The sequence below is a fragment of the Nipponia nippon genome, unplaced genomic scaffold (genome assembly GCF_047370975.1).
Source record: "Nipponia nippon isolate SJK-2023a ecotype South Korea unplaced genomic scaffold, ASM4737097v1 scaffold_10, whole genome shotgun sequence".
In the NCBI taxonomy this organism is placed as follows: Eukaryota; Metazoa; Chordata; class Aves; order Pelecaniformes; family Threskiornithidae; genus Nipponia; species Nipponia nippon.
Window position 1 is genome coordinate 22,102,201 of NW_028262291.1, and position 16,108 is coordinate 22,118,308.

Here is a 16,108-nt window from a genome sequence, read left to right on the forward strand (position 1 = left end):
TCATTACGTTTTTTTACAAAGTGATCATTTCTAAAAGTAGCTTTTTGTTTGAACCATACTTACTTCAGATCCCAAGCCAAGTCTTTCTGCCAATGAAAATCTCAAGTTTGGGTTTTTTTCATTCTTAGCCTGTCCTAATATTTCCAGAGTAAAATTTCAAGGTCTTCAGCAAGTGAAAATGAAATGTGCATTTCATGACTTTTTTTTTTTTCAGTCCTGTGTATTATGCTTCCCAATGCTCCTAAGAGTACCAAGGCTGCTATCCCTCTATTGAAAATCTACTTATGACTGGGTACTTCTTGGGTTTTTATGGAGCGGAACACATTGAGATCAACCCACTCTCCATCTCTGAAACTGCAGTAGCTTGTACACACAGCTGGATATGCAAGTTTCATCTTTCACTATTGCCTATGAATTAAGCTCTTTGGACTTCTTCCATGATCTGTTCTTCAGAGAATGCTTTCTTCCAAGATTGTTTCTTTACTTTCTCTTTCATATCCAGCATTTCTGATCTCTTCAAATCACACCATTTGTAAGGTCTTGTGGATAACAATGACCAGACAGCACTGCTAGCAGAAGTTACTCAAAATCCCACTGTGGAAAGAAAGCCGGGTTTCAGTGTAACATCACAAAGTGAGTCAGCTGCTTTTTGCTAACCATTGATTCCAATAAGTAACTTTCTTCAGTTTTTGGTTTTGATTTATCATTCATCCAGTATTTTTTTAGGACTTAGAACTCTTCCATATTCTGGAGACCTTCAGAATGCAGATGATACTATACCTTATTCTGCTTTTTCGTGACAATCACAAATATTCAAAAGTAGTGTTTTATCCATGTTTAAAACTGCAAAGTTACATACAAAGGTTACAGATATATTCTTAATCTGAGAAATCTGAATTTAATATGAGTCGTTAAATCATGCATTACATTGGAGTTTTCAGTTTGATTTCTAGCAGGCCAAATTCAATGGATTATTGGACAATGTTTTAATCAATATGCAATTAACTATTATGATCCCTGATTTAAGTGTTTAATACTGTGCTACTTTGTACTGTTCTGTTAGGTACCTCCTTGTAGATTCATAGAAGCAAATTCTACAAAAAGGTTGGGTTTCATCTTAATTTTCCCAGACATTTGAAAAAAAAAAATGGAGAGGGGTTGTGAAAGAAACTGGGAATGAGTTCATCTGCTTTGTGGGGAAGCTGAGTTTGGAATAAGTACTGATAAGTCTCCTGTTTGGGCAGTCCTCTCCTGCCATTATTTGTTACTAGGAAGTCTGCATGGGTCATTTGTCCTTTGACATGTCTTACATTGTGACGCATATTCTAAGCAGCCGCCTTCTTTTTAGTATGTCTGCCAGACTAATGTTAGCTTTGTTTTAACTGGCTGGCTTTCAGAACTTTTAAAAAGATTCTTGGGGTTCCTTTCTCTGTTGTTTTCCTGTGAAGTGGCCTTGTTAAAGTCAATAGATGTTCTACTTCTTATTCAACATCTTTTTTTCTCTTTTTCAGTTTTGATCATTGCTTGCTTTTCTGTAATGAACTTATTGTACAAATGAGTTTAAAATGTTGAGAATGGTTGTTAGAGGTTTTCCTGTATAACTCAGAGGAGCAGAGGAAATATAAAAAGCATAGTTTTTTAGTTTAGAAATTATTTACCAAAAAATTAAAAAAAATATTTCAATATCATGTGAAAAAGAGATTCAAATCACACCTGGTATTATTATTGAGTAACATACTGCAAATAATTAAAATTCAAAATCTGTCATTTAATCGGACTTGTTAACCATAGGTCTGATTTTGTATTAATCTCTTATCTAAATAACCACAGAACTTAAATCAGACTTCCCGTGACTTGTCAAAGATTAGATGGAGGTTGAATATAAAAGCTGTAAGAACACAATAAAATAACAATGTAATAGTTCTTTGCTCTTAGAGCATTCTTTATCAGTAAATCTAAAATTGCTTTATTAAGGAGGTTGCAAACTGAGGTAAAGAGAGATGAATTGGCTTATCCAGGTTATATCAGTGGGTAAATGACAGAGCAGGGAATAGGCATAAGGCCCTTTGAGCTCCAGGCTGGGGATCTGTCTGCTGAACAACACTGTGTCTCACCTGCTTTTATCCCAAATGACTAAACAATTTGCTTTCAGTCAAACAATGACAATCAGACTCCAACTGTTATTCACCAGCTTTGTTTCATGTATGTTTCTTCACCTGATTGCATGGAACTGATCCCAACTGATTCGCTTCACAGTCCCTGTTACTCAGCCTTTGGGGTTAGACTACTCATTGTACAGCCTGAAGCTTTCCTAGTATCGACAATGATGATTATGTTTTCATCATCTCAAGAGGGGCATATCTGATAACTGTCTAATTCCAGGACTATGATTTCACTGCCTGCAATTTTTCCACTGAGGTGCTGCACAGCTGTACCATGTTCTAGTGGAGTCTGAAAACTTTCAGCTCACTATTGGGCAAAAGTATTACATAAAGAATAATATTAATGTCGGCAGCAAGGAAGTTTATCGTAAGTGATGACACCATATAGGCTCACTCAGGATGTTTACCAGAGCAACGGTTGCCAAGCAGATAAAGTATGTTTGGAAGATGCATTAGCAGAGTTTTGTTCCCACAGCAACTGCTCAGGAATGAAACATATTTCTTGTACTTACTTGCATTTTGAGTGACTCTGTGAATGCTTGATTCATTAATAGTGCCACCCCCACTCCCACTTTTTTAAATTAGGAGCCAGGAAAGCTATCAGATTAAGAGAGTGCAGATTTTTGCCCATCGGTAAACAGATACAGAGACAATTACTTCCGTGGCCAGGAGGCAGATTTGTTAAGAACAACAATTTAGAAGGAAGTCAACAGCTTGAGCTTTGTCCCACATCCCATTTCCAATGTGCACTTACTGAAAGTAACACAGAAATGTAAGGAATACTTATTAAATTATTAACTTATTATTATTTGGTGGAGAAAGGAGATCCTTCTACTGCAGTGTATCACTCTCTGGCTACTGTCTATATCCCCAGCCACATCTCTCCTTTTCATTTCAGAGATCCGCTTGAGCCCACTTGGATTACAGGGTTAGCACAGCTATGTCATGACTTTTTACGTAGTTAACAGCATACAGGAGAGTGAGGAAGCTACTATCTTATCTGCTTTTTCAGCCCAAATTACTAGGTACCCAAATATAACTGGGTAGTAGGAACAGCTTTGGCACAACTTCAAATAAAGGTCTGATTTTATACCTTTGGATCTATAGAGAGACATCTCCACTTTCTTGTCACCACACCCAACTACTAAGAATATGTTGTCTCTATTTATAGCAGGCACTCCTTGCAACATGCAGGTAAATTCCTTTTAAACTGTTTTCCTGGACTTTATTGTCTTTAAAAAGCCAGGTGTGCAGAATTTTTTTTTTCCCCTGTGTTCTGGTTTCAGCTAGGTTAGAGTTAATTTTCTTCTTAGTAGCTGGTATAGTGCTGTGTTTTGGATTTAGGATGAGAATAATGTTGATAACACACTGATGTTTTGGTTGTTGCTGAGTAGAGTTTACACTAGTCAAGGACTTTTCAGCTCCCCATGCTCTGCCAGCTGCACAAGAAGCTGGGAGGGATCATAGCCAGGACAGCTGACGCAGACTGGCCAAAGGGCTATTCCATACCATATGACATCATGCTCAGTATATAAGCTGAGGGAAAAAGAAGGAAGGGGGGTTTGATGGCGTTTGTCTACCTAAGTAACCATTACTTGTGATGGAGCCCTTCTTTCCTGGGGATGGCTGAACATCTGCCTGCCAATGGGAAGTAGTGGATGAATTCCTTGCTTTGCTTTGGTTGCATGAGCAGCTTTTCCTTTACCTATTAAACTGTCTTTATCTCAACCCATGAGTTTTCTCACTTTTACTCTTTTGATTCTCTCCCCCATCCCATTACAGGGGAGTGAGCGAGTGGCTGTGTGGTGCTTAGTTGCTGCCTGGGGTTAAACCACGACACCCTGAATATCAGCAATCTATTAGGGATATAACTATGTTTTTTTTTCTCTCCCATGAAAATTGTCAAGACTTAGAACAGTTTCCTATGCCAAACTAAAATGAAAATATGAAATATTTAAAAATTATACAGGGAAATTTTGGACTGGGTTCCTTAAACCATCTACTTGTATTGTAGCCATGTAAACACTTAAACTTAACTTTCTTAAATTATTTTATTTTGTGCAAACTAATTAATTAAGTTTCAAAATGAAAGGCGGTTTCAAACTCAAAAACAAAACCCTTGTTTTGCTTATTTAAGTATCCACAAGGAATACTTCGAAAACCGAAAATATGGTTTATTCCCATTAGGTCTGGAAATGTATTTCCTACAAATCATTTTAGGTTTCACAACTTTGCAATACCCCCAGGGAAATATTTCATCTGACAAATCCCAAGAATCTGTAAAGACTTACTTTCACTGACACTATTTGGAGAAGCCTCGCTTATGGTGTAGGTGACTTGTTTCCAGATTTGTTTCTCTTCTTTCTGTAGAGAATGGCAGCTAGCAGAGCAAGAATATCATAACTGGGAGAACAGAAAAACATCACCCAGCCACACTAAATGACTATACATGTTGCTTGATCCTTGGCACTTTTTTGTTGTGATGGTAAAGGACCATAGACACATGCCTCATAGACACATGCTTGCTTAACTCATGTGGATCCTGCAAAATTTGACTTCTAAATTTTGATCAGTGTGTAGTAACCCCAGTTTAGAGTCTAATTTTCCCAGCACAATTTTCCTTTCCTCATCAAGCCCTTGAGGGATTCAGTTATAGGTGTGTTTTAATGATGTCAACACATGGCTATTAGTGACTGGGGGTGGGATTAATGAATCATTTTACATAACCTAGCAAACAGCTATCCAGTGGTTTTCATCACTACTGACCTGGGCTTTAGTCCAATTTCTGACATAAAGATGGAAGCCTCTGTATCCTATTACAGTTGTCTGGGCTGCAAATTGCTTTAGTGAATGGTTTGACTAATAGCCTCTAAAGAAATGGTGGAATTCTTAGCAAATAATAATGTCATTCAGGCCCACGTGTATTGTAGTGTATTAGGTAATCACTGAATGATATTTTTGTACGTTCAAGTTCTTCCAGATGCCAAAACAGCAGTAATTGGGCTATCGTAGTGTATCTGTTGACAAAATGTCTTGGATCCTGAAATGTTTCATGAATCCATGTCATATGAAATTTTGTATTCAGAGGGCATTTCCTCTAGTCAGGAGTAAAATGTGCATTCTTATTTAGCCGTGAAGTAGTTTTCCTGAGAAACATTTAAAAAGCCAAACATCAACTCGAGGTAGGTCTGAACTGAGGGCTGAGATCTGACCTGTCCAGACCTCCTCAGATCTTAGGAATCATATGGCCCAATTTCTAGATTTGCCCAGAGAGGAACCATAGTTACCAGAAGTCTCTTTTAAACAGATGCTAATCTGTTTCCAATATTCCACTTTTCTCTGCTTCATTACTAGCATGCATTAAAGCAGGTGCTAATATTCAAAATGTAGATATCAGTGCTAAGCTAATGGTTGTTCCTGTTCAGAAGTGTCAGTACAAGATTAAATAATCTGTGATTATAAGGAAATGTTTACCCATGTATATCTGCCTAGAGTTTGAAATCTGTTTAATAAATTTAGAACAAATAAATGTAAAAAATATATTTTGTTAAAGCAAACAGAGAATGAAAACTATCTGCACCATCAAACCCCTAATTTTGTCCCTGTTTTCAGCCCCAATTTATCACATCCTGGTGACCTATCAATCATCTTGAACCACAAACCGAAAAGGAAAATCCCCATGAGAACAGCACACTAACATTTCCTGGTTGCCATGCAATGCAGACTGTGGTTTTACCAAGAAGTCTGTTGACAACCTTGTGTCTAAGTATTCTTCTATGGGTTTTCGTTTAAGGGGGGCAGGGTTTTTGCAAATCTTCCACTTCATTTGCTTTGATGTATCTCTGCAGCTGTTAAAATAGCATTTTTTTTAATATAAGACAGCATCTACCTTGAGAATGAAACCTCTAGGTATTGTCTTGAAAACAATGAAAAGCAGAGAGCAGTGCATGAAACATCCATACAGTGGATCAAAAAATCTTTATGGAAAATCAACTCCAAGGCAAAGAGCTTGCATGAGCCAGTGTGACTCATTATGCATAAGGGTTGCAGAACCAGGGTGGGAATGGAGATTGCACCTGTCTTCTTACTGTGACAGATTCTAACAAGCCTCTAATATTAATAGTCAGCGTGTAACTCACACTTTCATGAAAGGACAATCCTCTTTAGTCTGTCTCAGCCAATTCTATCACACCAGTGGGCTCTAGCTAGCGAATTGTCTGTGGAACTGGAGTTAGTGATTTTGGCTGAAAAGTATTAATTGAGCCTGGTTTACATATGTGAATGGCAATAGAAGAGAAGGGCGTGCATGCACCTGCTTGAGACAGAGCACCAGAAATCCCAGGAATGACAGGGAGAAATGGCCCATGTGAAAGTTAATGTTTTCCATGCTCATAAAACTCAGTGCAGGCTTAGGGGCATTCCATGGCTTTGGGTTGAGTCACTCAAGTCCCATGCTCAGCATGAGATTAATGATGATGACAATTCAGGCATGTCTAGTACTTTTTGCCTGTTTAAAGAGCTATTATTAAACAATTTTGTCTTTCAGCTGTAGCAAATCACGTGGATGTCAGGGAAAGATCATGGTCTGTCAGTCCCCAAAGCCTGCCAGCTATAAGAGGGGGCAGAAGGGAAGGTTTGGGTGTTGTTTGTGATTCCACTGTGAGTCCACGCTGAATCAGCTCCTTTGAAACTTCAAAAGGGTTGAAGGGATCCATAATAGTTTGGCACACAGTATGAGTTTTGCACTGCCTTGTCTCTTGAAACAGAGAAAAAAATCCATCTTTTGCATTGTATTGAAGTCAGCTAAATAATATCAACATAAAACTAATGGATTTGACCTTCCTGCACTATGGGAAAAGTTGGAATATGTGTTTAAATTTGGTTTGGCAGTCATGTTTCTTCCTTAACTCAAAATTAGTCTATAAGCCTCATCATGTAAAAAAGAATTTAAGATGTTAATTTAGTTTAGACGTCATCTTTTATTTTTGATAAGTTTTGTATTGATATGACTAGAAATATTTTAATGAATTCAATTAAGATTCCCCATTGTCTGGACATTAGAATATGAGACCATAAAGTAAAAGCTCTGGGTTCCCTGACAGCTCTGGGCAGTATGCTCTGCATCTGTATTTTGCCATTTTTAAAATGTGGTAATTACTGTCTTCACAGAGGAGATGCTGGGTTTATGCAATTTGTTTAGACTGTGAAATATCACATGAGCTTTAGGTACTGCTGTAGTCCTTTTTCCACACTCACTGCTTCACAAACAGACTGTACTACAGCAATGTTACAAACATTTTAAATAGTTGGTATAGATGATATCATCAAAATAAAAACAAAGCATGCTGTTTCAACATTATTTTAGGGCAAAGTGACAACTAATTGAATGGTCTCAGAACGAGTTTTGAGAATTGGATTGCCACATTTTTGCTTAGGGTTTTCTGGACACCCATGTGATCTTCCAGACTGCATGAATGAGGCTTCCTGGGAGCTTTGGCCCTTCTGTGTGGGCATGCAGTGCAGTTGGTCAGCACATGTGCAATAAGCCTGATACTTCCCAAAAGTGTCCTGGTGTAGAGTATGTACGCTGTAGAGCCAGGCAGAGCATTTCCATGGAAAACATACATGCACGTAACTGTAGCCCACAAGTAGTTCCATTAAGCCTGTTTGTGTAAATAAGACTATTTATTTTCAACAGTTGGACTGTAAGGAATTGGCTGCCTAGTAAGTGGGATTCTGACTATGACTGGATCTCTGGGTGGTAATGAAGCATATATTGCAGTGTTTTAAAACCATGAATTGGCTGACGTTTGATGACAGCTGAATCAAATTCACTCTAAACAAAAGTGAACTTCTCTTAATATTTCAGTGAATCTGGGATGAGCTGCGAGATTCAAATGCAACCCAAAGCAAGTGGATGTGGTATCTGCTTTCATAGCAAAAGTTCTTCAGAAATTAGCCTGAAGTTATTGGAAGAGATGTTGATGTTCCAAACAAATCTAGTTCCAAAATCACTAAGCTTGTTACTTTTAAGTAATTGAATAGATCTTTGTGATCTGATCCCCAAATTTAATATTAAGTCTTGGGCTTCACAGAATATGTTTAATTATTAACAAATTCAGGCCTGCCTTGTTCTACAGGGAAGAGAGAATCAAGATGGGAAAACTAAAAAGAAGCCTTTTTCCTGTCTAGGTAATTTCTGTTTAATACAGCTACTGACTGGACAACTTCCAAAATAATGTCAGGCTTTGAATATGGACCATTCAGATTTAAAGTAGAAGTCACTCACATGGCAGCTGTGAGAGCAGCTCCATCCCATAGCAGTAATCACGGGACACATCCTTCTGTGCAGAGTAGCTATTCATTGTATTGTCATAAGAAACCACCTATTGGGATCTGCAACCTGAACATCTGTTGACTACATTTGTGACTTGTACATATACATGGCAATGGTTTTTGAGCATGCAGTGCTGTTCAGTGAGGGGTGTGGCTGCAGAAGGTCTCTAGTCCATCAGCTATCCTCAACACCAATGCTGTGCACACCTGTGTCTGGCACTTGTGGAAGCACTGCAACTATTTCAGAATCATGTGTGGGAACTTGCTGAGACTATCATTCTATGTTAATCCACTAGCTTCTCGTCAGACTGTGAAACTCAGCCCTGTTGCAAGACATTACGTACTCCAGGAAAGAAAAATGCATTTGTCAGTGTCCTCTTCTACACAGGTTCCTCATTCTTGCCTTCAAAACCTCTCATGACATGACTGTCATCAGAGAAATTTTAATAGAACTATTTTTCCCTAGAAGAAAACAGCTGTGTCAAAATAAAGGTATTTTGAGAAAACATGTTAGTCTTGCATAAATTTTGCAAAACTAAAAATTATGTCCTCTTGGTATTTTTTTAGAACGTATGATAATAAAAATATTAAGAACCATAATCATCAAGACTGTTAAAAAGCTATGCAATGTATATCAATTTTGTCTACGTTAAATGTTTTTGTCAGCCTAAATAATTGGGGGGGCAGGTGGAAAAAGAGATATTTTTTACATTCTTTTTGGAGAAAGGCAATCCAAGTAACCATAATTATTAATTCTATTGCCTATGGTAAAAGTATTTAAGATTGGATGCACAGCTTTTGAGCTCCTTTGGGCAAGCAGTCATCAATACTATTGGACTCCTACCTATACTATAAATAATGGTTGTCTTCTCATACACCATACAGTCTGGATCTAATCTGGTGTTACATCTCCTTGATTGTTTCCTGTTACCTGTGGAAAGGAACATTCCTTGCAGTTTACGCTGAGTAGGTACAATGTAGATAGAATAAACTCAGTTTACCAATGAACAAAAGCAATTGAAGGAAGAGTGCATGCCTTGATTACTATCATTTGTTTTCACATCTATGCTATAGAAGAAAATAGACCGTCAAGCAAAATTGACATTAGGAAAGTTGCTTGTTATTCACATAGAATGTGTCAATGCAAATGTGCATGAATTGCATTTCTGGTCTTTTAGGAAAACAGTTATTATATGGCATCTTTTATTTCAAACATGGTACAGACATCTCCTTTTAATATTTGGAGAAGACTGGTCTATTTTTCCCCTTCTTGCTTATGAAACTCCCATTAAAATTAAGATAAAAATGAGTCATGCTCCTCTGTTTGCTGGGAATAATATGCTACTCCAATTAAGTGTGCTTTGCAATTGTCATTCTAGTCTGGACTTACAACCACTTTTTTCTCTTGAGGGAAAGGTGGGGCAGGAGCAAACTTAATTCAGATTGCTTTGAAGAATCCTGCTCTTCCCCCTTTTCTCCATGCACATGATTATTCTTATTTCTTTCTTAGCTGTTCCTGTTAAAAAAAAAAATAAAAATTATAAACAAATGTTTATTTTTCCTTTCATTTTACCCAGTCACAGACTTTCCTTGGTTTATACCGTTTTCCCACTGTACCTGTTGCATTGTGTAGGCAGTATCAACATAAAGATGAATGGAGTGTGATCTCCTCAGAGCTTCTAGCCCTTATGTCTTTCATTCAGTGTGAATTGTATAAGGCACTCTCCTCCCATAGTCTTTGTGTGTATAGCTTGTTCAGGGTTCCCAGGCTGAAGGCCAGAAAACAAATTGCACAACATAAGTATGGCATCTATTTTTTTTTAAAAATTTTATTCATTATTTTTATCCTCATACTGCTTGCCATTGAAAGTTACCCCCATGTGCAAACCTTTACAGTATTATTAAATTAAAATCCATCTAAGACATCCTTTAACATTAAATAAGCTTACTGCAGTACATATTGAACCTCTGACATGGGTTGGCAGTAAGATGCGTGTGAACGTGAGCTCAGCAAGAGGAAGCCTTTCAAAATGAAGGGAAATAGTGTCAAGATGAATGAACAGGGAGCAAGAAGTTCATTCATGTGAATTCTTATATAATGTGCATTTGCTGCTCCTCTATCTGCCCCAGCAGGCTGAATAAGAGCTTAAAGATTATCTTTCAGGGAGTATTTAACAGCATAAAGTTGGTCTAGTTCAGACTATCTGTGCAGCTCACTTTTAGTTTTTGTCTCAGGTAGATCATGCAGCATCAAACCAATGCAAGCTTTCTGCTTTTGTCTAGCTAATAATAAGAACATGTTGCTTGAACTAGTTCTGAAACTGGGGATTGATGTGTATATTCATTTAAAAGGATTCACTGTGAAAGGATCACAATGAGATAATTAAGGAACCTTATGATCACAAAGGCTCTGATTATACACCATTTCATCTTTAAAAAATTCTGTTATGAATGAAATATGTTGTTTTCAAATACATTTGAATATTCAGTTAGTTTTTCAGTAATGGGTCTTCCAAGACTTTCACAATGTATTTACATCTTCTGCATGTTATTGTTAATAGCATGTTAAAAGTGCTAGATACCTCACAAAAACATGTCGTATTGCTATTTTTGTAAAGGCTGAAGATTTGCCTTGTGCATCAGCACAAAGAAGGGAAGTATGAAGAAGGTGATTGAAAGTGCTAGCTCTCCTTCTGAATGAATCAGTAGCTGCTACTTGTTGCTGGTTTATATCAAAAGCACTATACTCGAAAATAAATAATTTCCAGGTCTTCAGTGAAGCATTAAGTCTAACAATTTGTAATTCATTTTTTTCTTTTCTTTTGAGAACAGAATTCAATGTAAGTTGCAGATATGGAGGAGTTTTTCATGTTGAGAAAAACGGTCGCTACAGTCTCACACGATCTGAAGCAGTTGAACTCTGCAGAGCTCTTAATAGTACCTTGTCAACATTAGAGCAGTTGAAGAAAGCTCATGAACTTGGATTTGAAACTTGCAGGTAAAGAAATTCTTGAAAAAATAATATATCATGACAAGTCATCCATCCATGCTATAGTGTAATAATTACAGTTGACTTCATATAGCTGTTAATTAGATGGCTGTATCAGTCTTCAAGTTATATTCTGTGATGAACAAAACATCTTTGTGCACGTGTATGTTTGCTCTGGGTCTGGTAATAGATAAGTCCTTGACTGCATATACTTTTTACCAATTGTCTTTAAAAAATTATAACCTCTTACAGATAAAATCTAAAGACAACAAAAAATTGACAGTATAATAAACTAATTAGGAAGCTGTTCAGGCCATACTGTATCACTGACTAATTGGTAAGATACATATCTGAAAGTATTTATGATTTTTAATGACTTGATGTAAGGTCCAAGACTGAAGATGGTATATACAGTATAAGGAACTCCGTCTTGTCAAGAAAGAGTAAAAAGTATCAAGTGGTACTGTGATGGATGAACTGATACCCCAGGGAAAAAATAGCCACAGTATTAGTGCATTCCTATAACCTGTGAACAGAGAAGTTTCAGAAGACAGACAGAAAAATGATTAAAAAACACAAAACCACATTGTCAAGTGACTTAATTACACTCTATAATTACTGATGTATAGGACAACAAATGCGGATGATACAGACTCTTCAGTTTAGCAAAAAATAACTAGACCAAGAGGCTGGAAGTTACTCACAGTAAATTTTGGATTCAAAAAATTAAGTGAGTACTAATACAATAAAATATAATATAATAATTATTGGCTGAAACAACTTACAAGGGTTGTAGCAGATTCTTCGTCACACCAAAATTTCATTAAGATGAAATACTTTCCCCAAGGATGCCCTCTGTTCAAACAGTAAGCAAGTTGTGACAGTCTTATGGTCTGTAAATATGTCAGACTAGATGATCACGTGATCTTGCTTTACAAAATGCTTAATACACTTATTATGCAAGTCATCCTAAGCATTCATATACAGAAAAGAGATTGAACTCAGGAGCTGTAAATTTGAAGGTTTTTGTGTTGTGGTTGTGTTTTTTTGTATATAGATTCATGTTGGTAAACCATTATAGAGTTGAAATAAATTTCAGTAGATTTTCAACTTTATTGCAATCTAAAATAAACAGCAAATACGGAGAAATGAAATTTATCTTCTAACTGACTGAAGTAGAAAAGTTCAGTGGACATTTCTCCAAAATGTTAAGACTTTCATTCTGGTACCATGAGAAATAATACTAGCATCAATACTTCTTGCAACTATTTCCTGTGAATTATTTCATTACAGTTTAGTCAGGGTGCTTTACTTTTTTAACTCTTAATGCATGAATGTTCTTTCCGCTGCTTGCAAGCCCATAAGAATTGAATAAAGCTTCTTTCAAATTAATAGTATCTGTACAAAGTAATTTGTAAACATGGAAAGATATACGTGCAGTGTCTTGAAAACACTCTTATACATATAAATGTCATGCACTGCCATTGATGACAGCATATGGCACGTTCATTTTCACAAGCATTATGCCCTGCATGGTGGTGAAAGAGGTGGACAATAGTGCCAAGGAACAATGTACAGAAAATTCTTAGAAGATTCTTCAGCAAGAAGTGGGAATGTCATTTAAAATAGTACCACATAAAGACTAGACACAATTCTTTACTCTGAGGGAAATGTCCTGCATGACACAGTAGGCATGTTCTTTCTCTAACATTATCATATAAACATACTTAGCATTCTTAATTGTCCATCCCTACACAATATGTAGAGACTAAGGATCAAATTCTAACTAAATGCCTAGGGGTAAAGATTTCTAGTTCTAGCAATTATGAGTATTCTGCAATATGGAAAGTCTTTTCTGAAGTTAAAATATAAAGATAATTGAAAGGAGTAGAGGGAAATGTTTTTTGGAGTGGGGAGCTGTAGTTCTTCATTAATGTTACAATTCTCCCTAATTCACCATTTAGCAGAGGACAAATTTGGACATGTAGGGCATATAGATAGGATTCCTTCCTCCCTTCCTTCTGGCCAGCCCTCCCACCCTCTTACTTTCATTTGTTGATCCTGTGCTAGAAGTCCTTGTCAGTAAGGCTAGGCTCTTATCAAGCTTGAGTAGGAGAGAAAAAATATACCGCGTATAATCATCAAAATACATGTGGAATGGTGAGTGAATAAGATGAATCAACAGACCATAACACAAGTAGGTGATTAATGGATTATAAAGTGTCAACATCATAGGCTCAGTTGGAAGTGTGAGTAAAGCAGTTTATAATTCCACCTACAAGAGAGTTTCAGAATTGCAAGTATCTGCACATTAGACATGTAACTGGAATGGGGCTCACAGATAAAAAACTGCAAAGCTATGAAATTTACTCCTCCCTGATAAATTGTACTTCTCAAGAAGTAAAACAAAACTCAAACCAAACCCCAGTTCTTGTCAGCATTCTATCACACCTCCCAGCTAAATACATCGGAATTAATCAGGTGTTACAGGATTGCAAAATAGTAATAACGCATTGTGCATTATGCAGCTCTGATAACCACAGTCTTCACTGAAATATGTGAGCTCTGTACATGGTAGCCACATTGTTCAACTGAAAGATACAGTAAGAATTTGTGGATAAATGAGTGTTGTATCTGAATATTTTACTAAGCTGTCAGCTTTTGCAGAAAGTGATGTGTATTACAATCATTCTCTAAATTTGCCCAAGTACTATAAATTGAGCCCCCAACATTTCACTGTGAAATGTCACTGAGCAGTGTGTTATGCTCAAAGCAATGAAAATGTGACTCCCTGAAGAAAAAAGAAGCCAGTCTTTAGTGTCAGGTAATACAACTTCACACTGAATAAAGAGTGCACTTACCTCCCAGTCCCTCACTTTCACTGCTTTGCTCTGGAACCAATCGTCCCAGCTAATAAGATGCTCACTTAATTAAAATGGGTTTAGCTCTAGAAATTACATGTAAAATGGTGTTGAGTGGCTGGAGACTGATGTAGCTACATGTGAGAAAGGAACACGCTTCATATACAAAAAGTATGCATAAACACATGCACTTCTTAAAAATAATGTAAGATTAAAATAATGGCTTCTTCCTAGCTTCTTCATGTTTGAGATATCTAGAACATTTATGCCATCTGCTATAATATGTAATATGGTGTATTTTCCTCTGTTCTTCACAGGTACGGTTTTGTAGTGGGGAATATTGTTATCCCACGAATCAATCCCTATCATCTTTGTGCAGCAAATCATACTGGCATTTACAAACTTTCGGCAAACACAACTGGTCGGTATGATGCATACTGTTACAATGCAACAGGTATGTATATACTTTTATGATGTATTTTAGATACGGATTAACTAACAATAACATATATAATCTCCTGTTTAAGGTACTGGAATCAGGGCTTCTATATTAAATATCATCTGTTTTTCAACTGAGAAGAAATACGTTTTGTCAGCCTCTAGATATGTATCTATAATGCCAGCAATGAATTTGACTCATTTTGTCATTAGTGTGTTTTGAACTAAACCATTTTCTGCCCTTGGGACTAACTTGATAGCTTCAGACAGTTCATGGCTTAGTGCAGTGAACCACTGCAGCAGTGAATCTAAAAGACATAACTGTTTTAGGTGATGGAGCTCAGCTCTTCAGTTCATGCACATGAGCTTCTATAGCAAACAACAGTTATTTTTGTCAAGGGATACTAGGAGTGGCTGCCACCTCCAGCACCTCCAAAGCCCATGGTGGCCACCTCAGGCCCGTGGATGTGGTTGCTGCTGTCCTGTTTGCAGGTTCATCCAGTATTTGCTCTCAGGCAAATACTCTCCATTCAGACATTAGGCAGTTAGACAGTGATGCAGGTCAGAAGCAGACTGCTTTCTTCTAAGGTTTTGAACTTTTTAATAGTTGGAAATATTTTACTAAATTATTAGGAACATGTAGATAATCTTGTGACAGATGCTGAACACAGTATTTGAAGATAAAATCTGGACTAACTTCAAGTGTCTTGAATTTCAGTAAATTATTACATTCACAGTGGAAACATCTTACAGAAAGCTGTAGGCAAAATTCATTGATGATTTGAATGGCAGTGACTTTTTTTTCATTTTGTTCTTGGTGGTCATATCATTAAAAATCATCTTTGGATTGGCATACTGTCAAGTGAGCTGCCATCCTTGTCACTCATGGATGACTCTTCTCCTGCTACAGTGATGTCCATCCCCACCAGAGCTTTATAACTCCTTCCAAGTCTTATTCCCATCCAGCACTATAAGCATGTGGCTCACACACTGGCCCTGAGTATGGCACTGCAGCCTGCTGGAGCAAGCAGTGCTCACCAGACAAGGGCACACTCTGCCTGTGCAGAGCCCTCTGTGGAGGGGACAGGGTCCCGCTGGCTAAAAAGGACTAGGGCTGCTACTGCTGCCATGGCAGTGGTGCTGTCTGCATTGAAACTGGGTCATAAGTCTATTTTAACTGACATTGATTGCAACTATTTTCTGGAATGGTTGTGGAAATGGAAAATCTTGTTGTTAGCTGACAGAATAATCTTGAAGTGCCCCACCTGGGAAGGAGCAAAACGGGAATGTAGGTAGATCAGTGAATAGCATTTGATTTGGAA

The 16,108-nt window shown here is 37.2% G+C and overlaps 1 protein-coding gene across 11 annotated transcripts in view; it reads left to right on the forward strand.

The window, feature by feature from the left end:
* The window catches only part of CD44 (CD44 molecule (IN blood group)), a 65,093-nt gene that overhangs the window by 12,081 nt on the left and 36,904 nt on the right, over nucleotides 1-16,108 (forward strand). For all 11 annotated transcript variants that reach the window (XM_087745942.1, XM_087745950.1, XM_087745952.1 and 8 more), the window contains exons 2-3: nucleotides 11,331-11,496; nucleotides 14,666-14,802. In XM_087745942.1, the coding sequence (XP_087602068.1) occupies nucleotides 11,331-11,496; nucleotides 14,666-14,802 (303 nt within the window). The remainder of the gene's footprint in view (nucleotides 1-11,330; nucleotides 11,497-14,665; nucleotides 14,803-16,108) is intronic.